Here is a 23176-nt window from a genome sequence, read left to right as displayed (position 1 = left end):
CTTCATTTTTCACATTTTTTTAACTGAAATCTGACATTTAAGGCTTGTTGTCACATAGGTAGTGGCAAAGCCTGCTTTAGAACTTCCTCACCCCAAAATGCTTGCTTTTTGCTCTATGCAGAATCTTCAGTAGAGTCACTTGGTATCATCAATCCATGTTGATCTTTGAGCCTACCTAATGAATTTATTTATAAAATAATATACTTATTTATATGAATTTTTTAAAAGATTTTTATTCATTTGACAGAGAGATGGCAAGAAAGAGGGCACAAGCAAGGGAAGCAGCAGGCAGAGGGAGAGGGAGAAGCAGGCTCCCCACTGAGCAAGGAGCCCAGTGCGGGACTCAATCCCAGCCTCCTGGGATCGTGACCCAAGCCAAAGTCGGATGCTTAAGCTTAACGGAATGAGCCATGCAGGTGCCCCTTTGATCTTTTATCCTATAATAACTTAGAAGATGGGTGGTTTTTTATTATCACCAGTTCTAAAACCCAGGAAGCTTTGAAAACTAAAACTTCATAAATCATTTGGCAGGAAATTTGACTTAATCTGAACTAATAATTTAATGACAAAACTCCACTTAAACTGACATCAGGTTATTTATAGTCATTTTTATTCCACTTAGTGTGAATATTAACCCATATATTTTGTTGCAGAAACACTATCATGTTTTGTTATCAGATATTCCCAGTCATTCCCCTTGGATATTATGCCATATATGGTATATCCCTTTCATTATCTATCTAAAATATGAAAAATTCTGAAACATGTCTTAGATAAATCCCAAGAATGGGATTTATATTTTATATAACATATTGATGGAATATTTTTAACTCAAATAGAATTTAAGAACAGAATCTGTTGGGGAACCTGGGTGGCTCAGTAGGTTAAGCATCTGCTTTCAGCTGAGGTCATGATCTTGGGGTCCTGGGATCAAGCCCTGAGTAGGGCTCCCTGCTTGGTGGGGAGTCTGCTTCTCCCTTTCCCACCACCACCCCCATGTTCACTCCCAAATCAATAAAATCTTAAAAAAAAAAATCTTTCTACACTGTCAAAATGATCAGCTTGGTGAGAAAAACAAACCTCATTGTAATGTTATATATACCAATAGCAATTCAAAACTGGTCAGCAGTTAATTTTCTGAGTTTAGTAACTTTTAAGCAATTACTAAGCGGATTATTAGCCAAATGATTAATGTTTTGAAACCTGCCCTAAAATCCACCCAAACAAATATTTTTTACAAGTATAAATACCTGGAGTGCCTCGGTGGCTGTTGGTTGAAAGTCTGTCTTTGACTCAGGTCATGATGTCAGGATCTTGAGATCCAGCCCTGCATTGGGCTCCCTGCTCATTGGGGGGAGTCTGCTTCTCTCCCTCACATTCTCCCTCTGTGCTCTATTTCTCTCAAATAAATAAATAAAATCTTTTTTAAAAAGTATATATACCTTTAGGTTTGTATATTAAATAATGCAGTGATGAGTGCTTAGAAATAGATTCTCAAATAATCACTCACTTTCATTAAGTACTGTGTTATTAATTAAAGCTAATCAATGACAGGAAATTAACATTTTTCTTTACAGGCATGATCACTGATCTTTTCATAGATAAGTTCAAGTTCAAAGGCACCAATGTAAAAACCAAAGTACCTCTTTTACTGGAGATTCTGGACAATTATGACCAAAATGCCTTGATTGCTTTCTTTGATGCTGCATGAAATAGAAACAAGGTAAAGTTTCAGAGAAGTCTTTTTAAATGAAATATGTTAAAACAGAATTATGGCACAAGCTAACTGTACATCCTTTTATTTCAAATGCTTTTTAATATCATTTAAGACTATTTAGGGTATGACTTCTTTTAGTAATGCTTCTATTTTGAGAAATGGAGCTTTTTAAAAATAAAGAGAATTATTTTAAAACAAGTGGAATGATTATAAGGAATTTTAATGAATTTTTTGCAAATGGATGTTTTAACTTTTAAATTCAGAAATATTTGGAAAATAAAAATATATTCATATATTTAACAAGCTATACACACATATATTAACTGTTTTATAGTGTTCAGAATTATTTCCATTCATTACTTCATCTGATATTCACAATATATATTGTTATTTTGTCAATAATATAAGAAAACTGATTCTCTATGAGGTTAAGTGATTAAGTGGACATTGTTGTTATTTTGTAAAGCCTGGACCACATCCCAAATTCTGGTGCCTGGTTTGTGTCCTTGTTACTATATACGTTGTTAACCAGTGGAAATAACTTATCATTTATTTTTTCTAGGGGGTTGAGATTGATTTGCAACTGATTTCAGTCTTGCTAGGTAATGTTTCTTGACCCGAACTCAGTTTGTGGAATGCTTGAGTTGGTCCAGTGTTATGAAGTGTGGCCAGGGAAATGAGCAGAGCTTGCACAGATTGAAAGGATCTTCACTTGCTGTCCTGTAACCAGCAGACCTGTACAAATGTACTACATGTGAAGAGTGCAGAGATAATGATGGCCTCCTAGATTTTCCTGCACTTGTATCCACTGATTTCCGTTTTATCATTGTATGGAGGGAAATAAGACTAAAGCTACAGAAGTTTTATTCATTAATCTTAATTCATGTTTTTTCATATTCAGGGGAATAGTGTATTTAAAGGTTGTTTTAAAATGGTATAAAGATTATATAGTTATGTTTTCAAGAAGGGCACACATGAATGTCAGAAAACAATAATGTTTCTTAATTACATACCATTATATTTATTATATGCAAGCCTCGTATATTAAATCTGAAAATTTGTTAAAGGGACATATCACTGAGTTTTATTTTAATAAGGTCATACTGTTTTTATTATATTTAAACTAATGTCATTGCTAAATGGAATAAATAATTCTATCTAGGTCACTAGAATTTCACTGGGTGCTTATTGTTGGTTGCCACAGCTTGGGGAAAGAAGCATCAAAATCAGTGACTGCTTAGTTGCATTTCTTATAGTATATTACATATATATACAGTACATATATACAGTATATTACCATATATATATATACACATATATGTGTGTGTGTGTGTGTGTGTATATATATATATATATATATATATATATATATATATATATATAAACGGAGGTTCAAGGTGGCATCTTCCCTCATTGCATCTTCATTAGGGAAATTCCAAGGCATGACTGAAGAAATGCCTAAATGAAAAGATGACATTATAAATAGCCATTTGGGTATTAGTTACTACGTGAGCAGCGTGTTAATGATTTGTGCACATTATATTATCGTGACAGTCATATGACATGTAGATATTTTTACTCTCAATTAATAGTAAGAAAACTAAGAATCAGAGACCTTGAATAACCAGATTAAGACTACCAGGCCAGTTAGTGGCTGGGTCAGATTTTAGAGCTTTGGAAACCAGTTAAGCTCATTGAAGGTCCCAGGGCTAACGTTAAGCTGGGGCGGCCCACTAGCAATTGCTGAAGTTTAACTCAGTTTATTCTAGAGACAACCCTTTCCCAGAGTCCAGAGATCACCTAGCGGCCCAGTTTAAAGTCACCAGAAACTCAGGCCCCGCCTCTTCGGCCGGCGCAGGCGTTTTTCCTCCCGCCGCCGTTCGGCGGAACTCCACCCCTGCTCTGTGGCCTTCGCGGCGGCCTTCATTCGCCTGCGACCGTGTCGCCGTGACTGACGTCACGGGCATCGGCCCTCCCCATTGGCCCATTTCAATAGTCGCGGGATACTTGAACTGCACGAACAGCCGCCGCTCCGGCGGGCTGCTCGCTACATCTTGGGGGCGTCTTTAGCCCTCCACGCCCGAGAGTTCCTGCCTACGCCTTTCACAACCTCTTCGGAACTGCGCGATCCCGAGAGCAGGCTGGCCCAGGCTGTGGCGGCTGGCTACGATTGGAGCATTTCTCGGTGGGGTCGGCGGGACGGAGTACACGCTGCTTGGCGCCGCTGGCTGATCCCGCCGCAACCCCGGGAGCAGTGATGTTGGGCAGCTCCGAGTCCGGTCCTGCGACCCGCGAGGCGGGCTCATCGCTGCTAACATTGCAGCATACGGCGCTCCAAGAGGACCAGGAGAACATCAACCCTGAGAAGGCGGTGCCCGCCCAGCAGCCACGGACCCGGGCGGGGCTGGCGGTACTGAAGGCCGGGAACCCGCGCGTTCCAGCGCCGCAGCAGAGGCCCAAAACACGACGGGTAAAGAAATGAGCGATGTCTGCGGGAGGGAGGGCGGAGCGGGAGTTTTGCACGAGGTTTAGCAGGCCAAGGAGCGTGGCGAGAATGTATCTTCCGAGCCTTTTTAAGGGAGGCCTGGGTCTAGAATCCCCTTGGTCCCCAGTTTTCTGGCATGTGCGATGCCACTTATAGCTTCTCTCCCATTGCTCTCTTCGTCGCGCTGTGTTTTGCTGCTTATCTGCTCTTTATTGGGGATATTTTTCTATAGATAAGGTCAAACCAAACCCTACGTGTGTCCGCGCTTTTCTCGCCTCTTTAAACACTAGGCACTGCCCTGGGATCTGGACCCCCTTCCTGCTTTCCATATAGTTAAGATTACCTCTATTTTAGTAAAGGGTATAAAAAATATTTTGCTTTTAGTAAATTCCGCCATTTTACCGGATTTGCTCTGTTGCTCCACCCTGGGGCGAAAGTGGTGAACCAACACCTCTTAGCCGGCTCTCCTAAACTTGTCATCTTTCAGCCTGCCATTCCCCTCATCTTGTAGCCTTGATTAGTTTTACATAATGTCACTTGGTGTGATTCTTTCTATAACTTATGTAGGAATGCCTGTAAGGAATTTGAATATCCCTTTCTTCAGCCACTCAAACTTTACTGCCTGGATTTTGTCCCAGGTAGTTTAACTTCCTGAGAGTATTTGGGAATGAAAACAGAAACTGAGACCCCTAAGGGGAAGAAAGCAAAACTCCATTTAATGGGCTCAAAGCCAGATATTTATTTCTTTTTAGGTTGCTCCTCTTAAGGATCTTCCTGTAAATGATGAACATGTCACTGTTCCTCCCTGGAAAGCAAACAGTAAACAGCCTGCATTTACCATTCATGTGGATGAAGCAGAACAAGAGACTCAGAAGAGGCCAGCTGAATCTAAAAAAACAGAACATGAAAATGTACTGGCTTTTAATTCAGCTATTACTTTACCTGGACCAAGAAAACCACTGGTACCTCTTGATTATCCAATGGATGGTAGTTTTGGTAAGTTTTAAAGAACATCTATATCAAATCAATATAATCATAATTATTAAATAGGCTGAATTAATGATATTTTGCATTTTAAGACATTATCTTCCCTGATCCTTACTACTTAATGAAATTGCTTTAATGTAACAAAGTTTAGAAAGTGTGTGACTTACCTTAGATCTCACAGCTAATACAACCTAGTGACCTATAAATCCTAATTGGGTGCTCCTCCCTTACCGGTATACTACCAATCACATCAGTTTAAGTAGATCTCAAACACCTTCCTTACTTGGGAGAATAGATTTCAGTTGTACTGATAAAACTCACTTTGTACATATCACTTCAGAGAATATTTGAATAGGATATACCTTTCAATATTGTGATATCTAACGTCTCTTATGGCTTTAAAATTTTCTGTAAATGTAGTCTGTTACCAGAGAGGGACACTATCCTGTGAGTCAAGAGTTCAATTATGGCTGTTTGCAGTTAATCACATATAAAATAAAGTAGCTGCTATAAAGAAAGGTCTGCCAGCAGTTTGTGCAACTTCTTTACCATAGATCTGTCGAGTCACTGATAACTCATTAAGTTCAGTCTCATTTAGGTTTTAGTTCTTTTGTGGGAAGTGGTCTGGGAGTAGCAGGAAAATCCTTTAGAAATAAAGTAATTTTTGTATTTTTATTGAAAATTTGTAACAAGTTTTAACCTCAAATGAACCTTGAAGTGAAAAGAGTAATGAATGATATTCCTTGCCTCAAAGGGTCATTTAAAATGATAAAATACGGAACACTTGTTGATTGTAGTGCTAATTTGTTGGAACAGCTCATAACAAACCTAATTTTCTTTGACACTTTAGCCCTCCTAGTTATTGCTACATTTGTACTCTGAATTTATCAGACTTTGTGGTCTGTAAACTCTTGGGGTAAATAGTACATACTATCACAAAACTTGGATTTTAACTGTGTCTTCATAGGGTCACTGTGCTATCTTCTCTTCTCCTTCATGGAATATGAATCATACTTTAACATAATACATTTTCAAATGCACTTTCTTTTTAATGGCCTATTAGTATTTTCTCTTGTTGATTAAAACCAAGTGGACAGAGGTACTAAAGCCAGAGTGAAATATTCTATGTACTTTGTCATGAGAAGCCCTTTTTAGCTGGATGAAAAAAATGCTTTTGTATGGGACACTTTACAAGGGCAATCAGTTTTGGCCATTACATTAATTAGAAAATTAAACAATGAACTTAATCATACTTTTATATTCTTCCAGAGTCACCGCATACTATGGATATTTCAATTGTGTTAGAAGATGAAAAGCCATTGAGTGTCAATGAAGTCCCAGACTACCATGAGGACATTCACACATACCTTAGGGAAATGGAGGTAAGAGCTCTTAGAATCCAGTTTTTATACTGTTGTTTATTCATTGTGGCAAAATGAAACTGAGAGGATGTTTTTAAGTTCTTTAACTGCTAGTGAATTATTGTAATGTTATACTTATGTTTCTGGTATGTAGCATCTTTGTTAATGGTAGAATAATCTAATTGCAATTTTAACATTATACTAAGTAACTTTCTCAACAGGTAAAATGTAAGCCTAAAGTGGGTTACATGAAGAAACAGCCAGACATCACTAACAGTATGAGGGCTATCCTTGTGGACTGGTTAGTTGAAGTAGGAGAAGAATATAAACTACAGAATGAGACCCTGCACTTGGCTGTGAACTACATTGATCGGTTCCTTTCATCGATGTCTGTGTTGAGAGGAAAGCTTCAGCTTGTGGGCACTGCTGCTATGCTGTTGGCCTCGTAAGTTCAGCTTCGTTTGTTGGATTAAGTGATTGATACCTTTTTGTGTAGGGAAGAAGTTGTGATTTTTAAGATTGTAGCATTTTAATAAAAAACACAAGGCAGAAAGTCAGAGACTACTTTAGGGGTAGCAATATGAAACAGTATGTGAAACTAATTTAGGATATTAATCTTCCCAGATCTAGATTCCAGGGGACCTTCTTGAATGAAGATGAGAGACTGGCTACATTTTAATAAACTCAGAGTAGATTACCAAGTTTGAAAGTGTGGTCCCTTCCATCAAAAAGTGCCTTTCTGGCATAAAATCTTTATTAAAAAATATGTATTAAATTATTTTTTAATTAATTTATTAAAATAAATTTAAAGAATTTATCTTCTCCCATGGAAATTAAATACATTAAAAAACTAAAAATGTTTATTTTACTAAGAATTTCCTAAATTTTCAGTTACGTGGTAATAAACTCTGGCATTATTCCCATCTTGGAATTTTCTTATCTCTTTCTTATATCTTTTGACTGCATTGGGAAAAAATCCCAAGTCCTGGATGGATTTGGGTCTTTTAGTTAGCATTTATCTAGCTCTGCTGGAAATGGTCAAGTACCAGGGCAAACAGGAAATTGGAGTGTAGGTTTTGGACATACTTCATGCTAAAGGGATTTCAGAATTAGATAAACAGCTTGCTTCTCTTTTTGGAAGGACTGATTACTTACAACTTTTTTCATTGTAGAAAGTTTGAAGAAATATACCCCCCAGAAGTAGCAGAGTTTGTGTACATTACAGATGATACCTATACCAAGAAACAGGTCCTGAGAATGGAGCACCTAGTTTTGAAAGTGCTTGCTTTTGATCTAGCTGCACCAACAGTAAATCAGTTTCTTACTCAATACTTTCTGCACCAGCATTCTGCCAACTGCAAAGTTGAAAGTTTAGCAATGGTAAGTTCTTTCATTTGTTGAATGAAGAGTCTTAGGTCACACAGCTTAATTATATAGCTTTGGTCAAGGGATTTAGTGTTTTGGGGACAAATTAGTGTTGCAGTATAAAGAGAGCCTACCACTGGCCGAAGATAACATGAATTGGGAAATACTAAGGAAAGTGGTATGAGGATGAAGTCTAAGAAATGGTAGCCAGAAGAGTTGTTTTAAAAATTATTGGAAGAGGAAAAAGTATAGGATGAGGACAGATAAGGTTATGGGACTTTTTTTCCTTTGGCTGCCATAGAGCCAGCCTTTTAAAGATTTTATTTCTTTGAGAAAGAGAGAGCACAGAGAAGGAGGGAAAAGCAGACTCCCCACTAAGCAGGGATTCCCGATGTGGGGCTTGACCCCAGAACCCTGGGATCATGACCAGAGCCGAAGGCAGACATTTAACTGAGTCACCCAGGTGCCCTGCCATAGAGCCAGCCTTAAAGACAGGAACGTATTAGGGCAGAAGGGGAAAATTTGAGGCTTGAATTCTAGAGCTCTTGTGACCAAAAAGTATATTTGCTTTTTCATTCCAGTTTTTGGGAGAATTAAGTCTCATAGATGCTGACCCTTATCTAAAGTATCTGCCATCAGTTATAGCTGCAGCAGCTTTTCATTTAGCACTCTACACAGTCACAGGACAGAGCTGGGTATGTATCACCATGTCCTCACACATCTGTCTTGCAACTTAAATTTTATTTCTGCCAGATAAGTTAGATAACTTATATACAAGTGTTGCTGGTATAGAGGTAGCTACCTGGAAAAAAACGTTCAAAAAATCTGTGCTGTTTAAAGTGCCTTGTTTAGTAACATACGTTTGCTTGTTAGGTAGAAAGCTTTGTTATTCTTGGGTTTGAAAGGTGTGCTTAAAGAATTAGGACCGTAAGACCTGCTGTTGGCAGGGAAAGTAGTAAAAACTGATCAAAGTCAGCATAAAAGATGGAATAAGGGCTTGAGAAATCTGGAAGATTTGCTAGTTGGAGGTGTTAAGTCTTGAAATTTAACAAAACTCAAGTTTAATGCCAATACTACCTCACTGTATTTAGTGTGTGTTACTAAAAACAAAACTCAGTGGTTTTCTACTCCCTTCTCTGCAGCCTGAATCTTTAGTTCAAAAGACTGGATATACCTTGGAAAGTCTTAAGCCTTGTCTCATGGACCTTCACCAGACCTACCTCAGAGCACCACAGCATGCACAACAGTCAATAAGAGAAAAATATAAAAGTTCAAAGTAAGAATTAACATTAATAGATATTAAAGAAGCTTGCTTTTTCAGGCCACCACATGATTGAGATCCTTGACATTTTAACTTTATCAAAGGATTCACAAAACAGGCACAGGCTCCTTGTAGCCAGGTGTTTTGAGTGGGTTGTAGTTATGCTTTATGTCTTGCATTTGAGGGAGAAAAGGGGAGAACGGGGCATGCTTGCATGTTTTGTGGACCAATGATTCTATAACCATTAATTTCAATCAGAATAGAAACAGCATTTCTGTATTCCATGATCTTTACCCAATGAATATTTACTGAGTTTTTTTCCTACTTACAGGTATCATGGTGTTTCTCTCCTCAACCCACCAGAGACACTAAATGTGTAACAGTGAAAGACTGCTTTTGTTTTCTAAAATGTAAATCAAAGTATATGATGTACAGTTTTTGTAAGGTTTTAATTTTACAATCATTTCTGAATAGCGTTATGGTCAAGTACAAATTATGGTATCTATTACTTTTTAAATGGTTTTAATTTGTATATCTTTTGTACATGTAACTATCTTAGATATTTGGCTAATTTTAAGTGGTTTTGTTAAAGTATTAATAATGCCAGCTGTCAGCACAGTAAGAATAAGAACTAATAAATGGATTTGGAAAATTTGGTTTTTGTAAGTCAAATCTGATTTGACTTTATGATATCACTCTGAAGAATTATTTTGATTTACTGTAGAAGGGAACTGGGAAGGCTTCTCCTGAAATTGAAAAATAGTTTTACGAAAACAGATAAAAGTTTGAGCATTCATTTTTCTTAAGGAACTGGATCAATTTGGTGACTTGAGCATAATCTAAGCATATGTGGAATAAATCTATACTTATTTATCAGTTGTGATGATCCTGAGAATCTTTCAGCCCTTTATACACACTATGAAAATGCTGTTTCATTCCTCCTCCACTTTTCCACTTTACTGAAGTGACAATTATTTAAAACCCACTAAGTTGTTCAGAGGTTTATTTTAAAGGACAATGTAAAAAATCATATAAAGAATCGACTAGATTTTATAATGGATTTGTGAATAGAAAAATACTCAAGTTATGAGCACTGAATAAATATCCTTTTAATAGTTATATACACAAATATACAACTATGTGAGCTTCAATTAGCAGCTCTCTTCTTTTTTCTTTTTCTCACTGGCTTTTTACTTGGTGCTTCTTGTTTTGCACTGATGGTCTGTGTTCTGTGAATAAAATAAATTAAAGTTACTAACAGTATTAGCACTATAAAGCCGATACAATGGATGGTTTACCAGACTTACACCATTTTGCTCGTTCTAAGTCTGGACTACCAAAATGGGAGACCTTTTTTTTTTTTTCCCCAGGAGAATATATAACATTTGCCAACTAAGAATAAAATCCAGTGACCTTAAAAGGCCATCTATACAGTTTTATAGAATTAGATCCTGTTGTTAAATCTCAGTTTGAAGAAACCAAGAAGGAAGAGCTGGATTTCAAAAAAAAAAAAGGGGAGGGGGGGTGTGTGTGTCTTTGGTTATAGTAGGATAAGATGAGAATAAAACCAGAGAAGTCTTGAGTTATGTGTGTACATTTGAAATAAACCATAACTTTGTTACCTTATTTTCTTTGGGTTCTTGTCTGGTTCTAAAATGATCATTTCTTCTTCTTCACTGTCTGAGAGTACTATAGGGGCATCTTTAAGAAAATGTTGAGGAAACAATATAAGTATAATATCTTGGAAAATTTCTACATGGGTTTATGTCAGCAGTTCTAAAATTCTATTTCCATACAAACAGTCCCAACTACTCTTGAGTAGAGGCTTACAGAACTACTTGTTTTCTCCTTCCCTGAAGTAACTCCCTGGAGCTCTGAAAAATAACACATACTTTATTTCCTAAAAATTCTGTAATTATATGACCATTTTGTCATGTCATAATAGGGGGGAAAGTCTATACAGCTTCTCCCTATTATAAACAACACTGGAAGGAAAATACCTAGAAAGAGAATTATTATGTCAAGAGGTATATACATTTTAAAAAATATTTAGCCAAATCCACCCAAAATACTCTTTGAATTTTTATTAAAAACTCATTTTCCTATGCACCCTTGCCAATGGTGGTTTGTTTTGTTTTTAAGATTTTGTTTGAGAGGGAGAAAAAAAGCACAAGCAGGGAGAGGGACAAGCAGCCTCCACATTCAGCACGGAGCCCTAACTAGTGCTTGATGGCCATGACCCTGAGATCATGACCTGAGCAAAAATCAAGGAGTCACGCACTTAACCTGAACCACCCAGGTGCCCTAGTTTTTAATACTGTCTGATATTATAGTGAGAAAACATCCCTTTTTGCTTTCAATTTATTTCCTTTATTACTAGTAAGGTTGCTCATGAAATATGTTACTGGCCATTTGTACTTGAGAATTACTTTGTATCTTTTGCCAGTTTTTCTTCTGAGCCTTAGTTAATGATGTATATAAAGTGTGAATTAACCCTTTTCCCAGGTGGCATATCAATCTTTGAGTTTTCAATTTGTTTCTCGTGTTGATGTGCTTTAGAAAGGCTTTACCTGCTTCATCCTCCCAATTATCTTGGGTCCATTTTCATTATTCAGTTGAAAATATTACTCTTCAAAGCAGTAACTGAATGTTTAGCTATTAATCTTACTAATCTTAGAAAAATATTTTACAAATATATAAAGAGGCATATGCTAAGATGTTTTACTGTAGCTCTATAACAAAATGGTAACATTTATCAATAAGGGAATATTATTAAGCCAACCTAGTTATTGTCAAAGCTAGAATTCTATGTAGCATTTAAAAATGTGGCTGATGACATGAAAAAATTCTAAAGATTGATTCACAGTCCCTGTGTTTAAGCTTATATTGGTATAAATATATAGTAAATAAATACATGGAACATGGTCTAAAAAAATAATACCAAACAGAAGTAACCACTAGGAAAGCTGAATAAGGCTCCCAATCAAGAGGCAATTTTTCCCCCCTTACAAAAAACCTCAGCAGGCTCTCAGTAATATTTATAGGTAATTAATCTCATTCCTTGAAGGAAGGCAGGTATGTACATTACGTACCTAAACTATCACCTTCACTATTTTTTTCAGCCAGATTTAGTAAATATACCCTTTAGTTCTCTGCCAGCCTACTTGCTACATTGATCCTTGTATGGTTTGGGTTTGAAAAACCCAATTTATGATTATAATGGGCCAAGCAAGAATTTGGTTTTCTGGACAGTAAAAATATCCACAGGTTAAAAACAATTTTTTCTAGTTCTACAGCTTTCAGGATGCAAAGAACACCTAGGACTACCATTATTCCAGGTGATTCTAGAGTTCTGTATGTTCTAATACTGCTCTAATAATAGCCATATATAGCTATTTAATTTTATATTAACTAAAATTAAAATTTAGAATCCCATTCTTCTGTCACAAACCACATTTCAAATGCTTCATATCTGCATGTGGCTAGTGGCTATTATATTTATTAAACAGTGTATGCATAGAACACTTCTAACATTACAGTTCTATTTGGACAGCTCTAATGTATGTTATGATATGGGCTTTTTATGTTTGAATCTAGACACTACAAAGAAAAAATGGCAAGCAGGAACGAACTTAAGGAACTCATCCCTTTAAAACTGGCTCACATCTACATATAAAAGAAAAAAAATTTTTTTTAACTAAAATGCCACTATATGCCAGAGTACTACTACTTCACAAAGCATGTTCTTTTAGAAAAGAATTGGAATTAATTCTGTAATTAGCATCAACTGTTTAACTGAAATTGAAGCCACAAAATTTTAGCCCCTCTTTTAGAGGAATATAAAATTAAGATCCCAAAAAAAGGAAGGTATATGTATTATGTATATATAATATATGTAATTACATAAAAGCCATAAATAGTGTTACCTACCTTGGCTTCCAATATTGGAGACTTCTACTCCAGTGTCCATTTTTATACTATCAAGAATGATTGCTTCATCAGTGCCATCTTCATCTTCCTCTTCCTTCTCAGAGTCTTCAAGATCACCCCAGGAGTTCTCTACTCCCTCTCCAATTTGGGCAGTTCCAGGAGTCCAAAGCACAGGATTAGAAACACTTAACAAGTTAAGGAAACTGAGTAACAAAAATACTGCCATTTGGTTCAGTGTTGAAAAAGATGAGAGAAAAAGTTTTAAGAATGAAGAGTGCAGGGGCGCCTGGGTGGCTCAGTGGGTTAGGCTGCTGCCTTCGGCTCAGGTCATGATCTCAGGGTCCTGGGATCGAGTCCCGCATCAGGCTCTCTGCTCAGCGGGGAGCCTGCTTCCCCCTCTCTCTCTCTCTCTGCCTGCCTCTCTGCCTGCTTGTGATCTCTCTCTGTCAAGTAAATAAATAAAATCTTAAAAAAAAAAAAAAAAAAAAAGAATGAAGAGTGCATCAAGTTTGTGCAAAAAAATTTCACTAGTAGCTATGCTATGGGTGGCTGAACAAAAAGAAAGAAAAAACGTTAACTCAGGTAAGATTTTATGGAAACAATAGTGAGAAGTATTAAGACATACTGGCTCTCAACAGTTGCAGTAATAAATGTGGCGAATGGATGAATAATTAATTAATTTCTAAGAACAATGTGTAATAGATATAAAGTGCTTGACTGAGATTAGATAGATATATAGATATATATAGATAAAGTGCTTGACTGAGATTAAGGAACAATTTTCCAAAGAAAAATGCTGTAAATTGGCGAGTAAGATAGAAAATTTTCCGTTTTTGTAGGATAGCCGAAGAATTTTATCAGACTCAATAAGACTAATCACTGTCTTGTATCTTCAATGTTTTCTCTAACAAAGCAGTGTTTCAGAAAACAAACCAGTATGTACACCCTTCACATATTCTTAATAATGCCAAAAGTGTTATGAATCATGTTGTTACTGAAAAAAACCATCCAATAAAGATACACTTCTAAAGGAGGTTCAGCTTCAGCAATAATTTCTTCTGCTTTCTCTTCTACATCAGAGGTATCAATAGGGGCCTTTTCCATTTTAAATGCTGTGATTCTTTGACTTGCTATAGACTCTGCAAAGCCGTATTTTCCACCTTCTTTCCTGTGTGGGTTTTTTATTTGGAGGTGGGGAGGGGTGGAGAAGGGGGAATAAAAGGTGGAAGAGAAAAGGAAGGGAAAAGTTAACCATTTTATCCTTTTGATGGAGGAGAAACATTGAGAAAAAAGCTGACCCAACTTAACCTCACCAATTTATTATGCTTATCAAGAGAAATAAGTTACTGTAATTTATTGGAACATGTGCCAGGCAAGCGCTAAGTGCTTTAAGTATATTATTCTCTAATCCTCAAACCTGTCCTACTAAGTAGGTATTACCTCCCACACCACAGATGACACTGGAGTGGTGGGTTATAGAAGAAGCAGAGAACCAACCCCCGTTTGTGTTGCTTCTGTTAAATGAGCTATTAGATTTTCTTTTTTCTAAAGAAAATGTTTTTGTTGTTTTGTTTTGCTTTGTTTTTTTTAAGATTTTATTCATTTAGGGATGCCTGGGTGGCTCAGTCAGTTAAGCTGCTACCTTCGGCTTGGGTCATGATCCCAGTGTCCTGGGATCGAGTCCCATATAATGGCTCCTTGCTCCGCGGGGAGCCTGCTTGTCCCTCTGCCTCTGTCTGCCACTCTGCCTGCCTGTACTCTCTCTGTCTCTCAGACAAATAAATAAATAAAATCTTTTAAAAAAAAAAAAAAGAAGATTGTATTCATTTATTTGAAATAGGGAGGGAGCCAGAGAGAAAGCATGAGCAGAGGGGAGGGGCAGAAGCGGAAGCAGACTCCCCACTAAACAGGGAGCCCAATGCAGGGCTCAATCCCAGGATCCTGGGACCATGACCTGAGTTGATGGGAGGTGCTTAATCAACTAAGCCACCCAGGTGCCCCAAAAATGTTGATTTTTTTTAAAAGAAAAATATTATGTGGCTTCTCAATACAGATTAAATTGGAATACAATATAACACTTCTGTATATTCAACTTAGATTAACAGATAAGGAAAAATGGGAGTGTGAAAATTATATGGTTACTCTTATGCAAGAAAGTCCTTAACAGAAAAATCTGTTAAAAAGACCATTTAGGGCTAAAAAGAATTAAACTTACCTTACTTTCTGGTCATTCTCCAAAGCCTTCTGTATTAGCTCTGTAATTTCCAGTACTTTCACACCAGCTATTTTACTACATCTCAAAACCTATTTATAAAAGTGCATTCTGTTATTTTAAAGACAACCACACAGCTTTCTCCAACAAAACTAAAAATGTGAGAATAGTTTTTCTACCTTTAAAATATAAGCTTGACCTTTTCAAATATGAAAATACAATGTAAACACAAATTAATGCAAAATGTGAGACTTGTTTTAAAATATCTGAAGGAATATCACATTAAGAAAAGAGACCCCAAAACTTCTCTGACAGTGTAAAAGATACCACTACTGAAAAGGCCACAGATATACATTATATACTCAGGGATGCACTAACTACCCTTCTGTGTGAGTGACCCAGAACATTAGTTCAAAACATGGCTGCAGTATGCCTGGGGAAACTATAAAGCAGAGATTCCAGGCCTCAGGGACCTAATGGACCAAAATCTCTGGAAATAGGGATCTGGTAATGGCCATAATACTGGTCATAGAAACTAATAACGGCACATTTAATATATACTATACAGTGCAATATACCCATGTATTTATCCTTACAGTCCTAACAACTTTATTCCGGTTTTATTCCTGTTTTTATTTCCTGTTTTACTGATAAAGAAGCCAAGGCACAAAGATATTAAATCATTTGCAAAAGGTCAGTTAGCATAAGGCAGAACTGAAATTTCAACTAAAGCAGTCTCCGTTCCCCATCTGTGCTATATGCTATATGCCTATCTATTTTCTAGAAGCCTTCAGGTGAATCCGATATGTAGCTGGATTTGTGAACTGCTGCTTACTGAAAACCCAACTTCTGAGAGTACCTAATTTCTACCTTTTGACACCTTTTTTTTTTTTAAATAAGGAGATGAATCTCTTTTCTCACTGGAAAGAAAGGATATATTGTAGTCACCAGTCAACACAATGTAATAATATTGACAACAGATTCTAACATATCCTAGAATCACTGAAAATATCCTTGATGGCTATCCTTGATGGTTTTTTAGTTAATAAAACAAGAAAAAGCAAAACAAAACAAAAACAAGAAAAAGCTTCTAAAAAGAAGAGACCTATTCTTAAAAGAACATTAATCAAAGCACTAACTTGATCTTTCAGCAGCATTATCCCACCACTGGACTGGATAGTACAAATCTCTCGATGCTTGTTCATGGCAATCACCAGCAGGCCATCCATTACACGTTCTTCCCGTTCATTGGGATCCACCAATAAATATGTACTGAAATGAATGTTAATTGGACCTGATTAAATCCGAGGCTAAACGCTTGTCAATTTTAAGATAGTGAATATTTTTAAAAGATAGCATTAATAAAAGTCAACAGAGTAAAGGTCTAAGCCTATGGATGTGAATCACTTTAATGGGAAAAAAAGATGAGATTTATAGTTTTTATGGACAAAATAAATGCTGAGGGGCTATCACTAGCTATTATAGTAAAATCACTTAAGTTCATATTAGTTTTCTTTAAACAGTACACAATCTAAACCTAATGCTATCACTTTCATTAAATGACTTATTGCTCATCAATAAAAACTACATTAATTTGTTAATTTGGCAAGTCCCCTAGTGTGTCCTAGATTCTTTTCTCCTAGGTTCTGCTAATGGATCATTAAAAGAATACTATTTCTGCATTGTCCAATGTTGGCCTCTAGTCACATGTGGCTGATATATACATGTGAAAAATACAGACACCAAAGATTTAGTAGAAATAAAAGAATATACAATATCTGATGAATAATTTTTACACTATATACACTAAGACAATATTTTACATATAAGAGAAAATATATATCAAAATCAATTTTCCCTGTTTCTTTTTACTTTTAATGTAGCTACTAGAAAATTTTAAATTACATATATTGCTCATGTTGTATTTCTACTGGACAGTGCTGGTCTATTTCCCACTAATGAAATTCTACACTATAATGACTAGAAGTTGAAAGATTCCCTAGTTTTTATTCATAAAATTGCTAAAATATCTTATTTATATCTCCCTTTGTTTCAGAAGAGATTTAAGGCTCAAGTTTTCATTTAAAGGTACTGCTACATGGACCTATGACTCCAGTTTTTCTGTTGTAGGAAGAATTAGTGAATTGTGAAGAAACTACTAGAGAGCTGAAGAAAACTAGATTTATCCCATTTGTGAACCATTCCGCCTTATGACTTGCTCCTCTAATAAGCTCCAAAGTCCCATCTTCCATTAATCCACAGTAATTCTCACTCTACTTTCCTGAATTAGAACCTAACACAATTCGATTAACACCTGTACACCTCTAGCACCCACACTACAGGAAATTTATAAGTATCCTATGAAAAGTGTTGTGAAATCTCTTCATTACAGAAGAATTTGTCACTTCTATTGAGAAAGCTCTTTGCCAACTAATGCTCTTACAAAAAAAAGAAAAAAAAAAAAAACCTAAGGTGCTTTAATATTAGAGGAGGTGTTTATTCATCTGTCCACAGCACATTTGAACAGCACAAAAAAGTTCCTAGCTGCATGTACAATTTCAGCCCATGACAAGAATGAGACTTACCCTTGCTGGAAGAAGGCAAAACTGACACAAATCGGCATGTGGTGGATGCTTAACGGTACAGGATCTCGCTCTTCAGGTGTATACTGTTTGAAAATAAAAGCTTCAATAATTAGTCACTGAATTATAAACATAAAAAATATCATGCACATCAAATATTAAAATAAAAACATATTTCCTTTAATCGTTAGTTGAGTACCTAAATTAATTCTTTCACAATTACCTGTTTGACTTTGCCACTCAGGGTTCCTTAAAATTTTATGCATGTCAAAAAGCTTTACTAGCATATAAATACCATAAAATCTGTTCATCTAAGTATGTATCTATCATTTTGTAGCAATTTATAGTTATGTTAACTATCACCACAATACAGTTTTTTTTTTTTAAGATTTTATTTATTTATTTGACAGAGATCACAAGTAGGCAGAGAGGCAGGCAGAGAGAGAGAGGGAAGCAGGCTTCCTGCCGAGCAGAGAGCCCTATGTGGGACTCGATCCCAGGACCCTGAGATCATGACCTGAGCCGAAGGCAGCGGCTTAACCCACTGAGCCACCCAGGCGCCCCCACAATACAGTTTTTTGACCTTTCCAATACACTCCTGCCCAAATCTCCTTGAGCCCATTTGCAGTCACTTCTCATTCCCACTCCCAGCCCTAAGCATTTGTATTTTGCGTTGCTTCCTTTGAAGTTAGCACATTTCATCCATCTTGGAATATGTATCACTAGTTTGGTCCTTTTTACTGCTGAACAGTATTCCACTCCACTCCATTCCACTGTATGGATGTACATCCATTCCACTGTATGGATATACCACTGTATGGATATATGTTTTTCGACTTACCAGCTGATGAACATTTGGATTGTTGCTAGTTTGGGGCTATTATGAATAACGCTGCCATGGAACATTCACATGGAAGTCTTTGACTGAAAATGTACTATCATGTCTCCTGAGTAGATTCCTAGGCATGGAATTGCTGTGCTGTGTACGTTGATACTTAACTTTTTAAGAAACCGCCAAACTTTTCCAATGTGACCATACTACTACTCTACATTGCCACCAGCAGTAACTCTACAATATTTTTAAATTGATATCTCTCTCTTACTTCCTTACACCAATTCCCTTTTCTAAAGGAACATGTCTATTATTAATAAATCTTTGTCTCTACTTCTAGGTCTTTATAGAGTCTACTCTAGTCTAATGCCTAAAAGCAGCACAAGAAAGACTGCCCAGAAATGTGGGCATCTGATGTTTCCTTCACAACTTTAAAACTCAAACTATACAGTGTACTTTCATTATTCAAGCATGAATTCATATAAATTGAAGTTGACATATTTAGCAGAAGAGAAAGGCAATGTAAACAGTACATGTCAATAGTTTTCAAAATGTGGCCCTTCCACTGGCAGCATCAGTATCACCCGAGAACTCTGTTAGAAGTACAAATTTGTAGGTTCTATCGCTACCCTAGTCTGAGTGTGGAGACTAGCAATATGTTTTAATAAGCCTTCCGGCTGTTTCTGAAGGACTTTTGCCAGAGTAAGCACAAGTATCTCAATGTGCTGAGAACCATGTATTTCTAACATGTGGTTCCTAAACATAAGCCAACCGCTTCATCTAATGCTCAATCCTAAGAAAAAGTTATCTGGTTTTATCCTAGGAAACCAAGGTAGGGTATGCTTTTATTGACAGACACTATAATAAAAGAGATTTAAGAGTTTTCAGGGACAATTTTGACCATTTATCATTTTTGCCTTATCAACAAATCTCAGAACATACTTAATTACCATCTACAAAAAGAATTCACTAATAACAAGTTGCCTGAACATCAAGGATATTCATTCATTCATTCATAGGGAGAAGCCTGGCTCGAATCATGGGAGCTCACCAGCGTTACTTCATCTCCTTGGACAGAGACATCAGGTCTTCGGAAGTGACACAAGGCTACAATTGCAGCAATGCTGGCAGCATCAATAATATTCCCATCATGATTTAATAAATGTAGGTCCACACGTATCTGCCAAACCTGAATGTAAGTTTAAAACAAAAATAAATCCTAACTGATCACAACCAGTGGCTATTCATAAGGAAAGTAACACTGCATGCAAATTTTTCTCTTATAGTTAATATATACAGTTACTCCTTCTACTTTATCTTTAAATGTGTATTAAGAGAAATGTTAAGCTAGGTCAATATCTGAAGTACCAATAGTTTACCTTTCTGTGAGTCACCTGACAACAATTAAATATACACTCTAAATATGTAGAACCATTGCACAATTATAAGATCTTCCCAAACTTAAATATATTTTTATTTTGTCTCCCAACTTAAAAACCACAAACTCTTAGGTTTTACTTGACAATACTTATAATCTATAAGTAATCCAAATAGGAAGGATCATATTCAATGATATAATGTAGAAAGTGACTTCTCTGGAGTCAAAAAGATAGTCAAAATATCCTAAACAAGAGTAAAGTTCTAAAATGTTATCATGCAGCACAATTTATTGAGAGTAACATTTCCAATGTCAGTCTATCACTAACTCCCTGTGTAGCCCTTATAAATCAATAAACCTACACAAAAGAAGGATTTAATCTGTTCTTCAGTTCCTCATTCCTAAAAAGAACACATTACCTGCTTCTATCAACTCAAAGAACAGAATAAAACAGAATATATGAAAAAACAAGTTCTTTGAATAAGACATTTTTACACACATCCAAGTTGATAATTTCACCAACGTTTCTTGTCCCTTCAGAGAGAGAGATGACAAAGTTCTAGGGTAGCATTCAGGAACATTTGCAGTGAAGTGAATCAGTATAAAACTGAATTAACGGAAGCTCTGAGAATACAAGTACAGATATAAGAATCCATGAATCAACAATACTCAACCTAAGATTATGATTAAGAATTTTGGGCATATCCCCACCTTTTCACCAGCAACAACACAGAGAGATTCAGTGTCTATACACTTCGAATTTCTTAGACATCTTTCCAAGAGTCGATTCAACTTCACCAAGAGATCTGACTGCCTATGAAAATAGGAATGGGCTAATGTCATGAAATATAACACCAGGCATTAAAACAATAGCTCACTGCTGTTATGTTCTCCTCTGGCTAAAAAGCAGCTTAAAAAAAAAAAAAAAAAAAAAAAAAAGATTTAAGTACCTGCCAGGTTCAAAAGCTGGGGCAGCCATCTGAGATAGTTCAAGGTTAAAAAAAAGAATACCTTCTGTTGCCCTATTGAGCTTTGGAGAAACAAGTTCACAGGAAACCTGTCCAAGAACTCTGCAAAATAAAGCACAAATCTGTTAACTAAATATATATCCTTTTCAATTAAAAATAAATTTAAAACATACCAATTAAGTTTTGATCTTACTCTAACAACATATTCAGTATGATGTATCATTAGAGGCTGAAATTACATATAAAGTATAGAATATATACAGAAATAAAACATAATGGCATACACAAAAAGTGACAAGAAAAAAATCTTTTATTACAACACTATTTCACAGATTTTTTTTTTAAATCAATGATCTTTACTTTTTTCTAAAACAAATATTTATTGACACAAGACAGCATGAAAACTTGTGATTTTTTAAGAGTTTTCATATGGCATAGCTGGCCACCATTATCTGAACAATATCCTCACAGCTTTCAAATAAATAAAAAACCTAATTCTTATGTCAGACAAATGAGAAAAGTAGGCCTACTTAATGGGAGGTGCAGAAAATAAATTCAGGGCAATTACTACTGGCTGTATATATGACCTAAAGACATCAGAAAACTATGCAATACTCGGGATGAAAGATATATTCATGGTTAAAATTTCTTTAAAAATCTCTCATTAAAGAAAATATGCTTATTTTGGCAGCGAAACAAAGAAGTCTGTCCAGACTTCTTAGATGCTTTGTGAACAACTGAGTCAGTAAGTTTCTTTTAAACTTCTCCCTATTGAGTTTTTATCAAATTTGAATCCTTTGTTACCTTGTCTTCCCAAGTTCCACAATACAGCACCCATAATCTGTTCCAAATGAGATCTTGATGTTCCTATAATCATAGGTTTGTCTGCCATCCAGCCGCTGTAAGCACAACATTCATTCTTTTATTCCTTCAACAATTATTTACTGAGCAGCTACTCTATGCCAGGGCTAAACACTTGGAGATAGGTGGATTCCTAACCACTCCCCATAGGAAAGTGGAAACTAGGTTCCCGAGCACTCGTAGTCGCTGGTGTGACTCCAGCTTTTTGAACCCAACTCGAGGGGAAAAAAAAAAAAATGCTTAAGGGATGGGGGGAACACGCCGGTGGTTCCTTCCAGGGGCTTCCTGGGCCTGCGAGGGTTCTGCGCGTTCAAACCGGAAGGCTGCGAGCGGCGGTGCGACCAGAGCGCCCACGCATCGCGAAGTTCCCGGGACCATTTACCTTTTTCTCTTCGATGGCGCGGAGTAGGAAACGGCGCTCGCAGTTTGAGAGTGGTGTCTCCTTCATGCTGTAGGACCACAACACACCCTAGCACCGGAATCCGCTAGGAAAAGTGAACTTGAACCCCTTCACGCGCTCCCCGCTCGCTCTGACGCGCAGGAAATTTACGTCATCAAAGCTCCGCGGCCAAGGCTGGGGCCCGTCGCTAGTGCGCAAGCTCAAAGCAATGTTGGCACTAGAGGGACTGACTAGGAGAAGCCAGTATGTTCAAGGAGGCGGGTTTCTGAGCTTTAAGAGTCTGTTTCTTTTATCATAAAGTGTAGGAAAGAAAAGGACTCCAAAACAGTTATCAGTTATAGAAATTAATATCAGTATAGGGCTTTCGCATTTCATCCTTTATTCAGTTCTAGCGGGGTAGGCTAGACAAGTATTACTGTTATTTTATACAGAAGAGGAAGTTGAGATTTGGCCAGAAAGCTGCAGAGGCAGAGTTTGGAGCATTTTCAATGGAGAAACACTGGAATGAACGGGCGAAGTGGAGATGAGGGAGGAGAAGAAACTTAAGACAGTGAGGTGGGGTATTATTGCGGGCTGAAGGTGAAATCTCGTAGACTTGAGAAGCTGACAAGAATTGAGAATAAATATTAGCACTTCTTAACTAACGGTGTTATAATCACCACTAGCTGAAACAAAATTTGTTGTTTATTTTTTCAGTCTCCCCAGTTATTTTAAGCCGATAAACTTATGGGCATAGAAGTACTGGATGCTAGCGCGGCCAGCCACTCAGCTTTTTTTAGAGGCGCACTAAAGAAGTAGTTAAAAGCAGGAACTCCAGACTATCCGGGTTCTAATTCT

At 36.7% G+C, this 23176-nt stretch overlaps 3 protein-coding genes across 4 annotated transcripts in view; 2 read left to right on the top strand and 1 right to left on the bottom strand.

Annotated features, from left to right (window-relative positions):
* BBS7 (Bardet-Biedl syndrome 7) overlaps positions 1-2973 on the top strand; it is a 51078-nt gene extending 48105 nt beyond the window's left edge. Inside the window, exon 19 of the mRNA XM_047718347.1 lies at positions 1578-2973. Coding sequence (XP_047574303.1) covers positions 1578-1711 — 134 coding nt within the window. The 3' untranslated portion in view covers positions 1712-2973. The remainder of the gene's footprint in view (positions 1-1577) is intronic.
* Positions 2974-3200: 227 nt separating this feature from the next.
* Positions 3201-10802, top strand: CCNA2 (cyclin A2). 2 transcript variants are annotated; one of them, XM_047718349.1, is made up of 8 exons: positions 3267-4187; positions 4955-5198; positions 6459-6571; positions 6772-6995; positions 7723-7930; positions 8497-8610; positions 9058-9191; positions 9508-10802. In XM_047718349.1, the coding sequence occupies exons 1-8, from the start codon at positions 3975-3977 to the stop codon at positions 9554-9556; spliced, it is 1299 nt and encodes a 432-aa protein (XP_047574305.1). In that variant the 5' UTR covers positions 3267-3974; the 3' UTR covers positions 9557-10802. The 2 variants fall into 2 exon arrangements, with proteins under 2 accessions (XP_047574306.1, XP_047574305.1); XM_047718350.1 differs by lacking the exon at positions 8497-8610 and having other exon boundaries at positions 3201-4187.
* Positions 10261-22484, bottom strand: EXOSC9 (exosome component 9). The gene is made up of 12 exons (XM_047718348.1): positions 22322-22484; positions 21883-21977; positions 21061-21180; positions 20822-20924; positions 19784-19921; positions 17904-17986; positions 16458-16590; positions 15322-15410; positions 14128-14274; positions 13107-13291; positions 10799-10877; positions 10261-10405 (listed from the first exon to the last, which is right to left on the bottom strand). The coding sequence occupies exons 1-12, from the start codon at positions 22385-22387 to the stop codon at positions 10324-10326; spliced, it is 1320 nt and encodes a 439-aa protein (XP_047574304.1). The 5' UTR covers positions 22388-22484; the 3' UTR covers positions 10261-10323.
* Between the last annotated feature and the right edge of the window lie 692 nt (positions 22485-23176).

Source organism: Lutra lutra, chromosome 2, assembly GCF_902655055.1.
Source record: "Lutra lutra chromosome 2, mLutLut1.2, whole genome shotgun sequence".
Lineage (NCBI taxonomy): Eukaryota > Metazoa > Chordata > Mammalia > Carnivora > Mustelidae > Lutra > Lutra lutra.
This window is presented reverse-complemented; position numbering and strand designations above follow the sequence as displayed.